At 46.2% G+C, this 19,931-nt stretch overlaps 2 protein-coding genes across 3 annotated transcripts in view; one reads left to right on the top strand and one right to left on the bottom strand.

The window, feature by feature from the left end:
• The window catches only part of MED12L (mediator complex subunit 12L), a 157,309-nt gene that overhangs the window by 86,313 nt on the left and 51,065 nt on the right, over nt 1-19,931 (bottom strand). The window lies entirely within an intron of this gene.
• On the top strand, nt 18,038-19,051 carry P2RY14 (purinergic receptor P2Y14). The gene has a single exon (XM_009480894.1). It carries the CDS (start codon nt 18,038-18,040, stop codon nt 19,049-19,051), a length of 1,014 nt encoding a protein of 337 aa, XP_009479169.1.

Genomic DNA, 19,931 nt, shown 5'->3' with positions numbered 1-19,931 from the left:
AAGCCTGACGACTTGGATGCATACAAAGCTTCACTGTAAAATCACCCCCAAAATAAGCTTGCTTTATCTTGGCAGGATGTAACTGTGATAATCCTTTATCACTGGTTTATACACGCACTTACATATACAACAGTTCTTTGAAGAGGCTGTTTGTGAAATATTTTCCCAGGGCTACAAATGAATTATAAAACAACATCCTAGTCCCCAAATACCAGATAACTATGTTCAATTTGTCTGGACTTGACATGGAATTCTGGTCCTTAAAAGTTTTTCTTGGAAGAAAAAGGTACAAGAAAGTTTGTAGAAAAAATCTCAGGCCCTGATCTATCACTGTCATTTCAGAGAACCAGATCAGGACGGACACATGCGTACATTTTGGTTGTGCAGTCTGAGACTCCGATTTTCTGTAGGACGCTATACATGAAAAATGGTTTTCCAGGCAGAGGCGCGACAGCAGATCAGATCCAAGAACGCAAGGAGCACACAATTCGTGAACACTCATGATTTTTTTCATTCAGGAAGCTTTGCATTACGTTGTAATTGAGTAGCCCAGCCAGAACTCTCCATGACATGGGGTTATTGTGGAAGAAATGTTATTTGATCGTCTACGTAGAGACGGCTCCAGACCGCGACCTGTGCAAGATTTTTGTCACTATGTGTATTATGCCCTCTACTTTCATGGTTTCTCTAGCAATAACCTTTACTGTGGCTTTCCACCAGCACAGCTTCCTGGCATCTTAAAAAAGGAAACTAGAACCCCAGAAGTTCTAAAAATGTATCTTTGTATTGACGCACACCAGAATCTCATGAATTAAGCAATCAGAATTGCATAAGCAGCGCAGCCGTGATTGAGCTTGTTCAAATGCGAGTCAGCCCCATTCCTCAGCTCTCCCCACTGGACCCTGTGCCACCCTGCACGGCAAAATGTTTGCCTTGTGAGTGACAGCGGTGCCATCTGAATACAGCCAGAGACCTGATGACTAAGTTTCAGACAGATCCTTGTAAGGCCGCTGAAGGCCATTCACCAGTGATGCACAGACATCTACCCATCCACAAAACAAAACCAGGCAGAAAGTATTTTCCAGCAGCTTTGATAAGGTAAAAAACAAAATCCAGAAGTCCTGCAATACTTTTGTAATTAGCATGCCTTCCAATGGGATTATTCTATAAAAATATTTATCTTCTTCATCCTGCTTTTATCAATTCACAGAGCTTGGCCACAGAAAAAATACAATCTATGTGTTTTCACATTTAGTAGAGTTGGAAACACTGACTACTTCATTAGAAGTTTTCTGATAATGGGCCACAGACCTATAAGGTTAGTAGTCCAAGATACTGCTTATATGTGGCAATGGTTTGGTGGCATAAGATCCTTCATCTAGAAAAAAACAAGTCTGAACCTGTCAGCCACATTGCTGTTATCAAAGGCTTCAGAGCTGCCACCCCAACCTGCACTGCTATCATCAGACACACAAAGACCCAAATCACCGCCACCGCCCGCCCTTTCAGTCACCGGACACGCTCTGATACGCCGTCAGTTTTCTCCCATCTCTGTCTATGAATCTGTATTCTCCAGTTCCGATACAGAAGTCCGTCAGCAGAACCATAAAAAGGCTTCCTTTCGTAGGCACTGAGCTCAGAGAAAAAGTTCAGATGATTTTCTTAATAAATATGACAGCTGTACCAGCAGAAGTGAAGTTTGGATTTTGGGGGAAGAAAAAGACGTGTATGGGTAAAGGTGAAACACGTTATCAGTTTGTTCTTAAGCCACCAAAAGTATATGATATACAGCAGGAGTCTTCTGGCAATCATGCTCACTGCTTGCTTTCTAACCCGTTGGAAATAGCAGCTGTATCTTTAGATCTTTAAATATTAAATTTGGCTGGCATTTTGGAAAAATATCCATGTTTGCATAACAAAGCGACCCTTCAGTTTGCCCTGCTGTCTAGAGTCATTCCAACAGGGTGAAACCGTACACAGAGCTGAGATGTCCTACCCACCCTTTAAGCTCTTAATCCTCAGCCCCGGCCAACTGCTTACTTCTCTCTGAAGCAAGCAAAAAATGATCTGTGCTGCAACGTTTAATCCATCACAGAATGGCAGCTGACACTTGAAAACACTGCATTTCTCCTTCTTTTGGGACTTCACATGCTCATGGAGAGCTGCACGCTTCCATCTTTTACTGGAGGCAGCATTATGACTGACATGCTTGGTTCTAGTTTAACAATTCTAACAAGTTTTAACAATTCTAACAAGTTTTAGCCAAGAATGACATTTCAAATGTCATTAGGCAATCCTACAATGACGTAATTTCAAAACGTAAATTATGAAAAAGTCGTTCCCAAAGTTGCTCACCCTTGGATCCTGTTACCTTTCAGCATATTACCATTTTTAAAACAATTTCATACCAACGGCTATGAAGCTTGAACTGTCTGCTGCATCATGAGAGCCACACTTTTCAGAAAGAAACCATGCAGCATCCACACGTTTTAGCACTTCAGTTGGTGTTCGAGATGAACAGTACGTTAAACACACATACAAAACTGCATTCTTCACTCACTAGTAAAGACAAACACAGTTATCTTTATTTCCTTCCGGGCAATAAAGTTTGTCAGCTACAGCATTAAGCTGCAAGCCTGAGCAGCAGGGTCACACTGCCCATCCAAAGATCCCACTGAATTTATGTTAAAATACTTTGGGCTCAACTCCCCAGAAATATTTTGCAAAGCACAGAAAACAGCCCTTGACTTTGCAAGAACTAAATGGCATCTTTTGACTTCAACCTGAAGAAATTTCCCCTCTAGAAAGAATGAATTTAAAATTCCATTCAAAGGCAGGCTGTGTTTAACAACTTTTCCACACTCTCATTCTGGGGATGCAATTACATTACATAAGTAGAGCCAAACAAAAATTATTCTAAAAACATCTCATGACGTTTCAGTGGGTATTGCTCTGAAAAGTCACGGGACTAGGAACAGCAACAGGGGATGAAGAGGAAGCCTGCCCCTGCAGAGAACAGGTGCGCGATCTTCCTTGGAGTATCGGGCTCTGGTTTGCACTCTGTCACTAAAAAGCTGATCAGCAAACCTGGACCCCCATTAATGCAACTGGTGGAAATCAACTGCAGCATCAATCTGCTTACATTGTTATTCCGAGTTCAGTATATTCAGTATTGTCGTGGAGGTTTTTGACAAGTATAAATGATTTACATAATATTCTACAGTAGTCAAAAATACGGTGCTAGTATGGTTTTCTTCAGAGAAACTAAGTCAGTACAAAACTACAGTTTGCCAAACATTCACTCACCCAACATCAAACCCAGAAGTGCTTACTTCCAGATCTCCATTACGCAAAGTTGAAAAATAAGGACAGGCAGGAGTGATTTGCAATGCACGTGTTGTTCGATGTATCTTTACGCTCAGCTGAGAAGCAGCAGCCAGCCCTGCCATATGCACATTACACAAGACAGCTTTCTTTTCATGTTATCAGGGTTGACAAGAACAAGATGCTTCGCTTCCTGTTTCAAAGCATTCTCCGGCTTTTCTTGGGGGGGGGGGGGGGGGCGGGGAAGCGCAGCAGCAGGGGGAGAGATGGGAAAGGATTTCCAAACAACTGTGATCCAAACTAAGCGATATAGCTACCTTACAACACCAAAGCCCCATTTCTAGGCTGCACGAGAGAAACTCGTTGTCTGTTATGAGACCCCAGGAAAGGAACTGAGTGTAGAAAGCACTGAGAAGCCCTTTTAAGCATGCAACAAGCACGCAATCAAAAGGGTCCTACAATTTGCCGCATACTGAAGATCAACTCCAGCGCTCTGCTTCAGCTCTGCCCGCCCTGGCATTGGTGTGCACTACGGTCACACTCCGTCCACGTGCTTTCAGTAAGAGCCAAAAGTGTGTAAGACACAAGTTCTGTCCCACAGAGAAATGAAAACCTCGTGACTGATGACAACATTCCTAACTGGCGATGAGAACTGTGTAGGACTTACTGCTTTACTACACGCAGAACTGGAAGTTCCCTTTTACAGCCTTGCAGTCCCAGAGCCTGGTCTTGACAGGACCACAGGGATTTCACGTGTACCTGCGCTCTTACCTGCCGCAAAGCCACATAAAAATCAGGAGGTTTCTCCATGAAGAAATCGGAAGAGTAAGACGCATCCCCACAGCAGCGGTCATTTCCATTCTGTGCAGACTCAGAGGCTTACAGGATCAGTTACTTGGCGTGTTAGGGCAGATGGCGGGGCAGATGGCACTGCGCTGCTGAGATGATTGCCAGATGTGACATTTCCAGGAAACCTCTGTTAGAAAGGAAAACTGAAGCGTGAAGTCTGTGGACTTTATGACTCTAAAAAAGGGTATTTACAGGCAAAGCATGGAGGAAGGTTACTGTTCTTATTTATAAGAGGACAACAGAATCCCATGAAAGTTTCCATAGTGGTTTACATCGAAAAGGAAAGACCTACACAACTATGTACAGAACTCAAATGTGTCCATTTCCTAATGGTCACCTGGTTATTACCTTGAGGAGCACTTATTCACCAATGGCACCCCAGAGAAAACTGAGATCTCTCTTTCATACTCAGATGAAGACGTAAGCGTGATGCATTTGTCCCTCTAACCAGAGCAGCGAGACTGCGCAGAAAACCAATCCCAGATGGGACCACGTGGAGGAAGAGGGCAGCTCCTGCTTTGCAGAACCAGGGAGCTCACCTGCAGCAGGACAGGCCGGTCGGGTCTGAGCCCTGCCTTCCCCGAGGCAGGAGTACTGCAAGGTCAGCGTAAGCACTCCGGATCACTTGCCGGTGCTCACATTCACCTCAGTTAGCTAGGAGAGGTCTACTTTATAGATCTGGAAAAGAGGAGGCTGAGGGGAGACCTTATCGCTCTCTACAACTACCTGAAAGGAGGTTGTAGTGAGGTGGGTGTTGGTCTCTTCTCCCAAGTAGCTAGCGATAGGACAAGAGGAAATGGGCTTAAGCTGCGCCAGGGGAGGTTTAGACTGGAGATTAGGAAGAATTTCTTTACGGAAAGGGTGGTCAGGCATTGGAACAGGCTGCCCAGAGAGGTGGTGGAGTCACCATCCCTGGAGGCGTTTAAAAAACGGGTAGATGTGGCACTTCGGGATATGGTTTAGTCTGGTCTACCCTTGATTAGTCTAGAGTGGGCTTGGTAGTGTAGGTTAATGGTTGGACTGGATGATCTTAAAGGTCTTTTCCAACCTAGATGATTCTATGATTCTATGATCTAAAAATAACAAATTACTGAGTCGTTCAGGGATGGAGGCCTATGATTGGACTGTAAATCATCTAACCAGCCCAAGAAGGAAAATTATGCTTCAGAAAAACATAAAAGAGAAATTGCTCTGCACTGCAGAGAAGAGCTAGATCTAGCTCAAGCTTTCTGTACCCAGGAGCAGGGCACAGCTCTGCGTATCTACACCTCCTGCCGTGAACTGAGCACACCTGCAGTAAGCTTGGGATGCTCTAACACTGGTCATGCAGATGTGGCAGAAGAGACTTCTGTTCTCACATATATATGAGTAACATTAACGAGCCCTGGACATGCTGAAGTGCAAGAGCCATCTCCAGAAAACTAACTAAGAAATTCTGGAAGGAGTCAGGATGAGAGGAAACGGCCTCAAGTTGTGTCAGGGGAGGTTTAGATTGGATATTAGGAAAAATTTCTTCACGGAAAGAGTGGCCAAGCATTGGAACAAGCTGCCCAGAGAGGTGGTAGAGTCCCCATCCCTGGAAGTGTTCAAAAATGGGCAGATGTGGCACTTTGGGACACGGTTTAGTGGGCATGGGGGTGTTGGGGTGATGGTTGGACTGATGATCTTAGAGGGCCTTTCCAACCTTAATGATTCTATTCTAGTTTTATTTTCATTAAAAACTAATCCAGCCACCAAGCCAGGAAACATGAAATTATTCCTCTACCCTTAACTGGTTTAGTGGTGGACTTGGTAGTGTAGGTTAATGGTTGGACTGGATGATCTTAAAGGGCTTTTCCAACCTAAACGAGTCTATGAGTCCCACTTCCACACCACATCACTACCTTCAAGTCCAACACAGTGCGCACTCACCTCTGCCACTGATGGAAAGCACGTAGGTGGTTTTGGGCCACTCTGAAGAAACTGGAAAATAAAATATTTGGGGGTAGAAATAATGTACTACACAACAGTGCTTCCTCCCCACTTCACCTACGAAACAAAAGGTCCCTGCAGCGTGACTGCAGCAGCAGGGACTGCTGCACCGCAACAGCTCTGACCCCTTTGCAACAGGTCTGTTGCGGTAACAGACTCGCAGTCGCCCCTGGAAATCCTGATGTCTGCTTAGATCTGCTTTGTAATCACCCCCTCAGCTTCTTCCCAAGCAGAAACAGAGGGTAGAAGCCCTGCTTCTGTCACTGCAGTTCACAGGAGACGGGGGAAAGCAGCCCGTGTGCCGGTGCCTTTGGAAAACAGCCGGGCGGGAGGGTGTGGAGAAGAAAAGTAGAAAAAAGCTACCTATTCTGCATTGGTAATTAAAGCTGGAAGAAACCTGGGGAAGCTGGCTACCAGCCTGAGCTGTGCTCTGGACTTCACTGCCAGTCTGCTTTGAGGCACTCAGTCTTCAAACAAGAATTAGTTTTGTTGTGTGGCATTTTACTCTACCAGAGCCCAGTCCTTCAGTGACAAGTTTGCCATATTAGCCCGTAGGAAAGACTATTTCTGTCGCACAAAGGTTGGTAGTCCGATCCAAATTGTTGGCTGCAGGCTCAAGTCCTGATTTGCTGGTGAATCAGCAAAAAAGGTTATTCAGCTCTTTGCTAAATACTCAATTGCTGGAAACAATGGGAATAACTTTTGAACGTTTAACCTATTTTCTCACTGCTCAGATTTTCCCTTTTGCTATGTCCCTGAATGATGGCCTCCTTCAACAGAAAGTTAGGGGTGCTGCACATAAAGTGAGAACTGCCCTTGGGAGGGAGAGATTTAATTGAGGTTGGTGGACAATTTTGCTTTGCCAAGAAGTTCCTCTTATCCTTCATTTTATGCTTATCTTTCAAACTCCCTTGTCGTGTCAGGCTGCACTTTTCTTCCTCTTCTGCAAGGATTTCATCTGGACACAAACAGAACATCGCTTATTTTAATTTTAAGGCTTAGATGAGGAAGCTACTGGAAAAAGTTTGTTGTGGGTCACACTCTGAAAGTTGACCTTGATCCCAAAAGGGATACTGAGGCTTCTGCTGCTGGTTTTGGGGAAAGGAAAAACAAACAAAAAAAACCAAAGAAAGGGTTATTTTAGAATTAATTACAAACTCTGTCTCAGAGGGCCAGAGGTTTTTAAAGCACTTGTGATCAGCCAAAGCCTTATCTGACCCATTCCTCTTGTCCTTGCTTCAAAAAAATGACAACAGCGCGGATGGAAAGAGATGGAAAGTTTGGCTGACTGGGTGCCTGCTGGGGAGGACCTGAAAAGCCCTGTGCGTTGTCCTGCCTGATCCTTCCCCGGCTGCAGAAGGCCAGCCAGAGGAGAGGCAGACGGGGCAGGCTCGCCCTTGGACAAGCCTCCTCGCTCCGCAGCCCAGCCCGGAGCAGGCGGCTCCAGGGGGGCTTCCCAGACAAGAGGCCTCGTGGCGCAGAGCGGCCGGAGACGCCGCGAGGCGGGCAGCCCTCGACACCGGCTTCCGGCAGCGCAGTCGCTCGAGGAGACGGCGGCACCCGTGCCCCAGCGGAAGCGGAGCGGGACGCCCGCCTGAGCGCAGGCCGGGAACGGCAGTGCTTTCCTCCACGGAGCCGCGTTCCCGTCGCGCAGCCGACGGCCTGCGCTACCTCCAAGCCCGCACAAAGCCCAGGTCTGCCGCCACGGGACTGCAGACCAGCTGTAAAGAAGAAATAGCTTGCGCTGTGACCAACTCGTGTCTCGCTCTGAAACTGGGCTCCCAGCTCACACGCGTGACTCCTCTCTGGCTGATTTCCACATTCAGAACGAGAACGGAAACACAACCCACATTTTTCCAAAACATGCTTCGGTCAAAATAATACTCCATGATGAACAGGAGAAGGAACAGGCTTCTCCGGGGCCCCCTGCCCTGCCTGGGACCCTCACCAACGCACTGAGCCTCAGCAAGGGAACTCTTCCCAGCACCAGCAGCTCGACAGCCCCCCACCATCCCTGGCAAACCCCCCCGAGTCTGGCCAAGTGCTCAAAGCAACACGGCTCCTGCCGTGCCGGGCACCGGAGCAGAGCCGGAGGATGGTCTCCATCAAGCCTCCCCCAGGAGAGAGAGGAAAGGGCGCGAGAGGGGTGTAGGCACACGAGGACACTGGACCTGCACACGCGTGGGCGCTGGACCTGCACACGCGTGTGCACACACACGCAGGGGAGCAGCTGGCACCGGGAGCAAAGCGGGGCCGGTCACACTGGGCAGGTGTGCTGGGAGGGTTATGCTCATGAGGTGGGTGCAGGGCAGGGGGAAAAGAGCAAAGGGACACGCAAGTACTCCTCTAAGCCGTCCCAGGACACTGGGTGATGTCCCTCATAAGGAGGGGTAAAACTTCCAACTTCTGGCACTCACCACATCCTGCTAAGCTACAAGACTGACCCTCTCCTCTCCCAAGGCACGTGAAGAGCTAGGACTCTTTAGGGCAGACAGATTTCCTTCAATTTGCTTGAAACCAAAGCCTGATGGTATGAGGTGTGACACAGAGTCTACGGGACGTGAGTCCTAAAGCTACAGCCCACAAGGCAGATGTAGCGCAACAGAGCCCGCGGAAGCGGTGCCAGCGAAGCAGCTGTTGCCGGCAGGATCCCCGCAAGCGCCGCAGCTCGAGGAAACTGTCCGAGGAGGAAGAAGCCCGGTGCCAGGCAGCCGGGAGGGGACCAGCTCGTGCCCCTGCCTCTGACACCCAAGAAAAGAACTGAAACTAAACTTTGACGTGACAGCACCTGCTTACCGGACCCAAAGAGCTCGGATTCAGATTCTTAGAAAGGCTGAATGCCCACACTGCCGCAGGAACAGAATATAAGGCAGGTTAAAAACTGTCAATGAAAGGAACATCCAAACTCATCACCCAGAAGCAATGAATAATTGACCATTATGGCTTTGATCTGGGAGTCCCAGAAATAAGAGAGGGGCAAGAGTACTCACAATAACGTAAAGACAGTTTGTCTCTGAAGATACCGCCTTCTTTCACTGAAAAAGATTCAATGACATTTGGGAGAAGGAAGGGACTACAGGTTCAAGTTAACATGCGCTGGCTCTGAGTAAAGGATGAGTACCTGGCAGCAATGCATTAGCAGAAGGTACATTCATTTGTCCATGCCTTTGGGCCCCTTCTTGTAAGGTGAAGAACACTCACAGAAGGAAAGCCCATGAGGAAATTGTGTATTTAACGGAGGGTTTGCATTACGCACTGTAAAGCGGAGCTCAAGTCATGTACTAAATGTTTATTAACACTAATGTATGCAACTTACATATTTCACTTTTTTAAAATAAACATACGGACCTCAATTTCTTTCCCCAAACCTCAGATCTCTCTCAGAATATACTACTTTCCCAGATTCATAGAGAAGATATTAGCTTTTCCATTACCATACATTTCCACTAATTTGTGCTTGTGTTGCAAAGCCTCCCGGTAAACATATGGGAAGAACAGGAAGGGAGGAAGACATGTGATTAAGGTTAAAAGAAAAAGAAAAAAAAAAAAGAAGAAAAAGAAAAAAAGCCATACACCAAAGATTCATCACATATCCCAAGCAGTAAGTCTCCCAGCCTTTGAGCACGCCCCGAGCAACGACAACGTAACCCCGTGCGCTCCAGTTCAGAGCACTGCCGTTAAGTAAAGCAAAACTATCAGAGTAGTAAGCTTTACAGAAAAGGTCACAGCTAGGCCTGGGAACAGTTTAAGAAAAGAAAATACCATCCCTAAGATCGCGTACTGCTTTGCCAACTGCACAAATGTGTCTTTCTTGAAACCAGTTCAACGCCGATCTTCGTGGAAGTACGTGTACGTACACGAAAATAGCACTGACCATCTGCGGGGCTGGAGATCTCGACCGCATTTGGCCAAGCGGGAAGCACGACCCACCAGCTCTGCGACTTCCTGCTGCCGAGATAGAGCTCGCTCTGCACCGGCGGCACTACCCGGGCAGATAGCGAAGATAATGCTGCAAAGCACTCGCCTCAAGAACTAAAGCCCATCCAGCTGCCAATGGGTAGAGCAGAGCAGCCAGCAGACCGCGCTCCAGCCGGTAAGTAAGAGAAGCTGCTGCAGCTGACACAGGTTTTATGGTGGTTTATGTTAGGAGGCAGTTGCACGGGGCTTATTCTGTAAATGTTTCACAGCCGAACAGGGACCACACATGCAATTTTATCCTTCTTCCCAGGTGAAAGGCTGCCTTTTCATTGCACGTTTCTGTACGTTACTAACGCCCTCAAACATTCTCTCTCAATTTTTAAATAACCACCACTACAGGGTGGGGTGGGGTTTTTTTGTAATTGACAAGTAAGGTGAACAGGAAACCATCCACGCATTATGCAAACCACAAATTAATGAGAACGCAAGTGAGCAGTCATAACCGTAAATAAATACTGAAAACCAAGGCAGACAAACTCCCACACCTGTTAGTCTGAGACATGGAACAGGCTCAAGCTACGCCACCAAAGACTGCTGATCTGCAGGTAAGGCTTGCTCCGTATTGTGCATCTTAGCAAAAGATACTTGTCTTAAGCAACTACTTTTGTTTTAATTTATGACTGAGGAAACATAACTATATAAAACTTGTAGTTTAAAACATCAGAAAATAGAATTACAAATCAAATATTTAAATGACAAATGTTACTATTAAAACAGAATATTAACGGAACAATTTCTTCATTTGAGCCACATTTTACTTCTTTTAAATACCCAGTTTTAGGACAATAAAACTACTAATCATTAAAATGTTTTACTGACGTACTTATACTAGAATAATTACAAATTTGATAGGACAGTTGCTTCTAAAAGCTGGTCTGTCTAATCCTCTAATATCAAATCATAAACTGACCATATTCCTAATACCGTGGTCCTAACTTTTCCTCTTACATCCACTACTCCCTAATTCAGATACTATAACTGACAGGAGAGAGGAAGGATCTCAGTGGGGGTTTTTTTGAGGCTTAATTAAAAAAACAGAATATTTGGGTTAGATCTGAAAATGATCCTACATGCAAACAGCTCAAAGCATTGCTCAGTTTCAGTGCAAACATCAGGGTTTACACAGATACTTCATAGGTTCTAATCTTTTAAAACTAAAAGGTTGTGGGTTTAGAATAATTTAGACCCTCGTCTAAAAATCAGAAATAAAAATAAAATGAAAAATTTAACTTAACAGGAAAATTAGGCTGTTAAATTTCAGATTACAAAAGCAGCACAGGGACTCCTGGACAATAAGAAGAAATGAAACAATTACCGGTGGGTTTTGCAAGACAGAAATAAAATTGCGCCCTTGAGGCGTCCTCACGCTGCAACCCTGCCCTTCAGAGAGCCTGCTATTTTAACACGAAATAAACAATCTTATCTACAGCTGCGCTTTATACCTGTTGGCTCCCCTCGCTCACTTTGTCCTTCAGGACACCAGGAATTAATCTTACACGCCAAGAAAACATCACGTATGATCTAACTGCCTGTAGTAGCCTTGGTCAGGAAAATCTGTTACAAAATACTGTCAGGGCCGATGGCAGCCTGCCTGGCCGGTGCCGCTGGCAGCACACGCTCTCTCCTGCCCAGTTAACAGCAGCAAGGCTTTTACTTGAGCTCTGGTTACCACTGGGCAGAAGCGAGGGGCGGCAGGGCGTCGGGCTAAGCAGGAGGCTGCCGGTGCAGCCCCAGCACCCTGCGGCCCAGCAGCGGCGAGTCCAGCGAGCAGGCGTGGGGCAGGCGTGGGGCAGGCGTGGGGCAGGCGTGGGGCAGGCGTGGGGCAGGCGTGGGGCAGGCGTGGGGCAGGCGTGGGGCACTGCACCGCCCTGTGCCCCCTCACTCACCTAATTCCCCCGCACCCCTACCTCCTGCCAGGGCAGTGCAGTACACTACGTTGCTTTGATCTAACCTGGGGATAAAAGCCGTTTATTTTCCTCATCGCTGAATTACCTGTAAATGTTGGCTTGCAGCTTTTTTTGCTTTTTTTAAAGGGTGAGCAGATGGGGAGGAGAGGAAGGAAGGAGGGGAGCAAGCAGAACAAAAGCTTAGTACTCAGATCTGCATCGGTTTTAGAAACAGATGTTTTGTATCCAACTGGAAATGAGAAACCATTCACAATTGTAAAAAGTCAAGACTCTCTGCTGCAATACTGGGTGCTTCTGAAAGGTGTTAATGGGGCTCCTCAGCCCAGTCACTGGCAGGAAGTGTTTGTAACGCACTGAACTTAGAAGCTCGGGAATTGTTTTTGCAAATGTAAGGAATGAGAAACAGAGATACAATCATTAATTCATAAGGACTTATGAATATTGGCTGTGTTTTACGAAAGTTCAAATCTTCGCACATACACCCCCCCCCCAAGAATTATACAACCAACCAAAACAATACAGGCAGCCAGGGGCAAATACAGTCCCAACAAAGAGATGTCACAAAAGATGCCATGGCCTTATGCCACGTTTTTTGTTAAAATAGCATTTTAAAGGTTAGGTGATACAGCCAATTCCTTCCAAAGTGAGCAGGTCAGCTGCTCCCTTCAGTTAAGAGCTGAGGAAAGGACAAGCCAGGCGAGGGCCTGCTGCGGCCCCGCGCAGAGCGCAGCGCTGCAGGCGCATGCGATGGTGGTCCGGGCGCTGCCGGCTGACGCGGGGTCCCTGCGCAGCACGGCGTTCGACGGGCCGCGCTCCCTGCACGGGCATTAGCGATGCCGAGTGGGGACGCCGGCGAGGGGCGACCGCGTAGGGCCGGGCGATGAGCCGCATGCAGGAGGAGAGAGGCGGTGCGCAAGGCGGGCGGCTCACGGGGCCCGACGGCACCATCAGGACTGGGACGCGACCTTAAGAAAGCCCCAAGGATGGCGTTCTGAGTCAGAAGAGGTCTGAGCCCAGTTTTTTGTTTGATTCACCCGACATTTGGGAAGTCAGAAGTTTGTAAATAAAATATCATAGCATGAAAAAAATACCTCCCTCCACCACCGACTGCTACCTCCTCACTAGAATACCCTGAATTTTGCCGTTTTGGATGAAAAGTGAGAAGTACCGTTCAAATGTAAAGAGTTGCTTACGCTTCTCTTCTTCCCCTTACTGACCGTAGCTGCAGGCAGGACGCAGCCGCGGCGTCACCAAGGCTCGCCCGGGCCGGCGGGAGCCACCGCTGCCCGTGGGCACGCAGCAGCCACCTTCACGGGACGCACGGCCTCCCTCAGCCGCTTTCGCGGGGCACGCTGCCCTCAGCGGCACCGATGAGCAGCCCGAGCAGAAACACGCAGCCCTGGCGCCAGGCGTGAGGGGTCCTGAAAGCAGGAGCTGGAAGGCACAGCAGCGAGGAGCCGCCACCCTCTAGAAGTTACCGCCACACTTCTCCATGCCCCTTCTCTCTGAGCCATGCCAAGGGAAGCATGCACTGAGCACCATCGCGTACGATGCTATCTCTTACTTACTACGCTTACTGTTTCCTGCGACAGCAATGCTATTTTATTTTTTCTGTCATCCTAATTTGACTACTCATCCCGTTTCCTCCACTACCTTCTATGCGTCTATGACAAGCAAGAACATTTTCTATGATTCTATATTGGATATTAGAAGAAATTTCTTCGCGGAAAGGCTTGTCAAGCCCTGGAAGAGGCTGCCCAGGGAGGTGGTGGAGTCCCCATCCCTGGAGGTATTCAGCAGACATGCAGACGTGGTGCTTGGGGACATGGTTTAGCGGTGGGCTTGGCAGTGCCAGGTTAACGGTTGGACTCGATCTTAAAGGTCTTTTCCAACCTAAACAATTCTGTGCTTCTACGTCATTTCAAAGGGCTGAAATAGTACGTAGTGTATTTTGCATACTTTTATTCTCCTAAGTATTAAAATCCAGACATTGCCTTATGACAAATGTTATAATAAGAACAGAAAAATAACGAAATCTAAGTCTCTTGGCAAACTTGCAAGAAGTCAAAAGTACCAACATATCTCCACAGTCGCTGCAGAAAATGCCTTCCAAAGGGGACCAGCAATGACAACCACGGACCCTGCACGCCTCCACCCTGGCACCTACCCCACCGCTGCCAGGTCGGGAGCCTTCGAGGAGGTGCGGAAAGGGAGCAGACCAGCGCTGGGCACGGACCGGCTGAGAAATGCCCAGGCGACCGGAGGAGACGGCTTTCCCTTGGACAGCCCCCGCCAGCGCTGGCCCCCCGGGACGCCCAGCTGGGCGCCTGCAGAGAGCAACCCCGAGAACAGAGACGGGATCCCACCGCCTGCAAATCGCAGCCGGCAGGCCCTGCTGCTGGTCCGGCTCCTAACGAACAAGTGAGCATGTTTAAGCCCCCCAAGGAGACCCGCAGCAGCCTGCCCTGATGGCTGCCAGCCAGCGGCCACCCGCACGCTCTGCTGGGAGCGGGAGCTGCGGAGAGCAGGAGCTGCGGAGAGCGGGGCCGGCAGCTCACGGGGCCAGGGACACGCATCCAAACTGGGGACTGCTTTCCGACTGGATTACACCAGCATGGCTGGGACTGCAAGTTCAGACCACTACTGATATTCCTACCACATTAGAAAGAAAATCTTAAAAAAAAAAAAAAAAAAAAGAGATATTCGTCTTTTAGCACAACTCAGCACAATTCGCAATTGCTGTGTTTTGTGCTTAACCTTTCTCTACATTTCTCGTAACTTCAGAGATAACATGCAGCCTGATCTTCTTCCCTGATAAACTCCACTTTGCAGTTCAAAAAAGATTTCTGGGGACAGTGACCACTGTCAGCAATTCCAGACCCAGTAATTGCATTGCATATTTATTTATCAAGCAGCTGCATTAATTTCCATAAATAGCTAAAATGTACACTCAGTACCACAGAACCTTAGTTATATTCAGGGTAAAAAAAACCCCAACTTGTAAATATCATTCTTATGTTCAGTAAAGCAGCCCTGAACTTTGAAATTTGACAGCCATGTTACAGAAGTCAAGCAAAAGTGCCTTAATGATATTGGAAGGGTTACGAATGATAGCATAAGAGTTTGAATACAGAAGGAACTAAGCATTTTTAATGGTTTATGCAACTTTCCTTTTGTGTATTTTGCTAAGACAACATGATTTGCAAGCTGAGAAAGTTCAAAACTTTTATATATTCTACCAAATCAATTTTGTTAATTTGGTGACTCAAGTTTGCTGGTTTTGCACAACTAGTTAATATTATTAACATAAATATACTTTATGCCGGACCAAGCATTTGAACATGAAATGCTGCTCAAGTATGAAAGGCTATTCTCAGATACAAATCAGAAATTGCTGGGTGCTAATACAAACCCTCCAACACAGACCAGCAAATAGCAGCAGTTACGCAGCAGCAAAAAAACAGAAAACCAGCACCGTTTTAAGAATTGGGGGGGGGGGGTGTCCCTAAGCTTAGTCATCACCTCAAGTAGCATTTGGACAAAAAGGTCCTAAACTGACCTGCCAGTTAACATCAGATGAGGAGTATCACAGTTTCCAGATGAACCCCAACGTGGAATGAGGGGTGAATATCTGTGCTCATTTCAAGCTGCGTATCGCTTGGAGCCACTGCAAGCTCTCACAAGAGAAGAGGCTGAAGGTTTAAGGGCAGCTTGAACAGGAATGCAACCAGAACAAGCACAAAAGGGCAGCTCCTCTACCAAGTGGAAGCATGCCTTCCGCCAACCACACGCAACCCATCTCTGCAAAGCACAAATGAGCAGAGGAGTGCAGCCACCGCGGTGGCTGTGGCTGTGAGGATCCAGAAGCACCAAGCAGCCGCACGAAGGCCACTCTGCTAGACTGATTCTTTACCAGAGCGCAGGAGTCAGACCTCGTGGTACCACATCGCCATAACTCCTACAGGATCCACGCTGGGACCCACGACTGATGGGGGGAGCAGGCTAGCGAGGTGACAGTGTTCGCTGTCAATGCTGAATTCTTCAGAGCAGCAGGGACAAGGCCTTTCAGAAAGAGCTGAGTCTGTGACTAGGTGACAAAAGAGCAGATAAATTTTATCACAAACATAAATGACGTGATGCACGGCGGGGGGGGGGGCAGAAAAGCCTCTAGCCTTACCCATGGCTCTAGGTTGAGCATGGCTGCTCTATACTCTGTCCCTAACCAATTTTCAAGTCCTGCTGAAAGATCTGAAGACTTGTCTGCAGTACTGATCATTAGATGGTCTAAACAGGTGTTGCACTGTGGGAACCCCTCAGCACCACAGAATTACACTGTCCTATGCTATGATACACAACTCTAACAGCTGTATTCTCCTGTCTCTCACACAGGTCTCCCAGCAAGAGAAGAGGCCCTGTGCCCAAGAATGGAAGGCACTCTAGACCCTTAACAAAAAGCACCACAGCAGTCAAATCAAGAAAGGTAAGGACAAGCCATTGGTATTGAAAGATTTACAGAGTCTAGCTTGGACTTTGGCAGTGGGAAGAGAACAGTTTTCAAATACAGCGTGTGACCATCTTAAATAAAAATGCCGGTTGTTATTGGTGCTTTCCAGCTGTCTGAGTGGATGGTTGAAGGATACAGAAGGAAAAGTGGAGATCCTTCTACTTTTAGCAATATCACCCCAAACCTTACCCATTATCACCTCCTAATGCTAACACACCTATTCACATGGTAGTTATATTATAACACCTGCTTTCCACACCATCTATTTCCTTTAAAAACCCAACCAAACAAAAACAAATGCCCTGATGATCAGAGCTTAAACATAAAGATAGGATGGCAGGTCTTCTTATGGGAGAACTATCAGGAAGAGGTTAACTGCAGGCTTTGGGTGTGAACAGGGGGAACACTTGCTCCTTGCTCCACTTATCCATGCAAGCTCCAGAACAGCACCTAAGCTGGTCAGCCTTTACAGTGTCTGCAAAAGAGATACAGAAAACAATATGCCAAAGGAAACAATTTTACCTATTTAAAAGAAAATTTCCATTTCTAGTTATTGCAAGGTTGCATTCAGGTTCCAATCTGCTACGCAGAGGCATCAGCTACTGACTCGGAATTGTGGCAATAAGGAAATTCTTCATTTTCTAAAAGACGGGGTGGGTATTTTTCCCAGCTCCACAGCACATGTTTTCCAGTTGCCTACGTTTTCATTTGCCAAATACAGCAACATCATATCTACATCTGTTCTGCCCTCCCTACAGAGGATAATCCACTCCCATAAACATTCTGTCAAAGAAAAGCAGACAGCAGATATGATTTCTTGGAGATCCTCTAAAATTTATATCTGAATTACTTGAGAGGCCAGCTCTAGCTTCTACGTTATGCTAACATACACACTCCTGTATCTCATGCTACTAGAAGTTTAAAGCAAACGGCACTAGCTGCACATAAGGCTTTCTTTCAAGTGAACATTAGAAAATATTGGCATACACTAGATGTTTCCATGCCTGACTAACAAAAGAGTGTTTTCTGTGCCCGTATACAAAACAGAACACTTGTACAAGGAATATTCATATCCCTCACATGCTTCCTGGTAAACCAGTGCTAAAAATACATACCGGTCCTTAAGGGTTAATGAGGTGTGTTTAGAGTCACAAAAACCACCGTACCTCAGTCCCCCTCCTAGTTCGCAGCGCGTAGGCTTATACCCACAGAAAAGGGGCAGCACAGGGCTTGAAGACAATGGATTTAAGTCAAACAGAGAAGCAAATGGATTCTCTGTTCAAAACAGCAGCATGCCCTTGAACAGCATCAGAAAGTGCGATGGCACCATTTGGAAAATACTATGCATCCCTGCTGGAAATGATAACGTGGTGATTTCTGAGAAGTACGCCAAGTTTATTTTGAAGTAAGAGTAGAAATCTTATACTAATTAATGGAAAGCGTAGCACCATGTTATCTTACTGGCATAATCTTTCTCTGCTTCTAGGAACAAAGATACCGTAAGATGTTCAACTCCAGCACAAACTCCTCGGGAAACAACTGCAGTCACAGCACAGTGATAACTAAGACAGTCCTTCCCCTGGTCTACTGTTTAATTTTCATAGTAGGACTCTTGCTGAACGGCGTGGCAGCATGGATCTTTCTGTACGTTTCTAGCAAAAAGAGTTTTATTGTCTACCTGAAAAACATCGTTGTTGCCGATCTCCTAATGAGCTTGACATTTCCTTTCAAAATTCTTGCCGATTCACAAATTGCACCTCCACAGCTCAACACGTTTGTGTGCAGATACTCTGCTGTTGTCTTCTATACAAACATGTATATTGGGATAGCATTTTTTGGCCTCATAAGTTTTGACAGATACTACAAAATTGTAAAGCCTTTATTCACCTCCTTTGTTCACACAGTTAACTACAGTAAGTTGGTCTCTATCATCATATGGTTATTGTTAATGCTTTTATCACTTCCAAATATGATTTTAACTAATGAAATCACTACAGAAAGTTATTCCACAAAATGTATAGGTCTTAAAAGTGAGCTTGGCAGACAGTGGCACAAGGCGTCAAGTTACATTTGCACAGGGATATTCTGGGTCGTTTTTCTTCTGCTAATCATTTTTTACACTTCTATATCAAAAAAAATATATAGCTCTTACAAAAAATTCAGAAGGAACTCAGATGTGACCAAGAGAAAAATCAGCCGTAATATATTCAGTATCATGTTTGTATTTGTCATTTGCTTTGTACCCTACCACCTCTGCAGAATACCCTACACTCTAAGTCAAACTAGCTCACAATTCAACTGCCAGTCAAAAAAAACTCTGTTCTACGCAAAGGAGTTCACTCTTGTACTGTCTGCTGCAAATGTGTGCCTTGATCCCATTATTTATTTTTTCCTCTGCCTACCCTTTAAAGAAAAGCTGTATGAAAAGCTGCATCTCAAGCTGAAAACTTCAAGCGAGGTTGAAATTTCTAAATCCAGAAGATCAAATACACTTCGGGAAAGTATAAACATACTGTAGGTTCAGGTCTGTAAAATAATGCACATTTCAGAAAGTTATTCAAGAATTCAAGTCTCAAAGAAACTAAACAGATGAGAAGCAGCAATAAACCAGAAAAAAGGTTTTAGCATAAAATACCAAGTGGTGTTTCTCTGTAGAAAAACATCATTGCATGTTGCCAATGTATTTACTACGTGCTATTTCGGCTGATGCTATGATTGCATTGTGGTGTGATGTGACCTATCTGGACCTCAAAAAAAGAGAGGAATAACTGGAATAACACATTGTGGAGCTCCAGGCCACGGTTCTCCGAACGGATTATCCAACAGACCCAATAATCAAACCAATTTGCTGTTGTTTCGCGCAAAGCCGGGCACGACACACGTGATGGACAACAAAACAGCCTGAAGGGCCAGGGAACAACTGATAGCTCCACCTCGGCCGGAGCAGACCCCTCCGAAGGAATAGGATGGAGTTCAGCACAAGTGTCTCCGACTTGGCCTCCACCAGCCCGGAAAAGAGGACTGAGACCCTGAGGGGAAGCCCTCTCGTGCATTTACCAGCTCACAGAGCAAAGCACTGAAGGCAACACGCAGCTTAAGGAAGGACTCTATTCCAACAACTGGGGAAAAAAAGAAAAAAGATTTAAGAAAAAAAAAAAACAGATCAAATTCTCAAAGATCTGCACAGGGCCTGAAAAACCCTTGGTAAAATTTTTATAGATATTTTATATATATATATGTATATGATTTCTTAAGGGAAACATTCTATAAAATTAAGAATTAAACATGATTATTTGTCACCCTTAGGCACCAAATGTCAGAGTACTTCTATAAAATGCGCTGCTCCATATAAGAAAGTGTTTAAAGAGGATCCTTCTATAAACTAAATAGCACAGTCA

The sequence above is a fragment of the Pelecanus crispus genome, chromosome 9 (genome assembly GCF_030463565.1).
Source record: "Pelecanus crispus isolate bPelCri1 chromosome 9, bPelCri1.pri, whole genome shotgun sequence".
In the NCBI taxonomy this organism is placed as follows: Eukaryota; Metazoa; Chordata; class Aves; order Pelecaniformes; family Pelecanidae; genus Pelecanus; species Pelecanus crispus.
This window is presented reverse-complemented; position numbering and strand designations above follow the sequence as displayed.

Coding starts and splice junctions, on each gene's coding strand:
- P2RY14 (XM_009480894.1), top strand. CDS start 18,038: ATGTTCAACTCCAGCACAAACTCCTCGGGAAACAACTGCAGTCACAGC.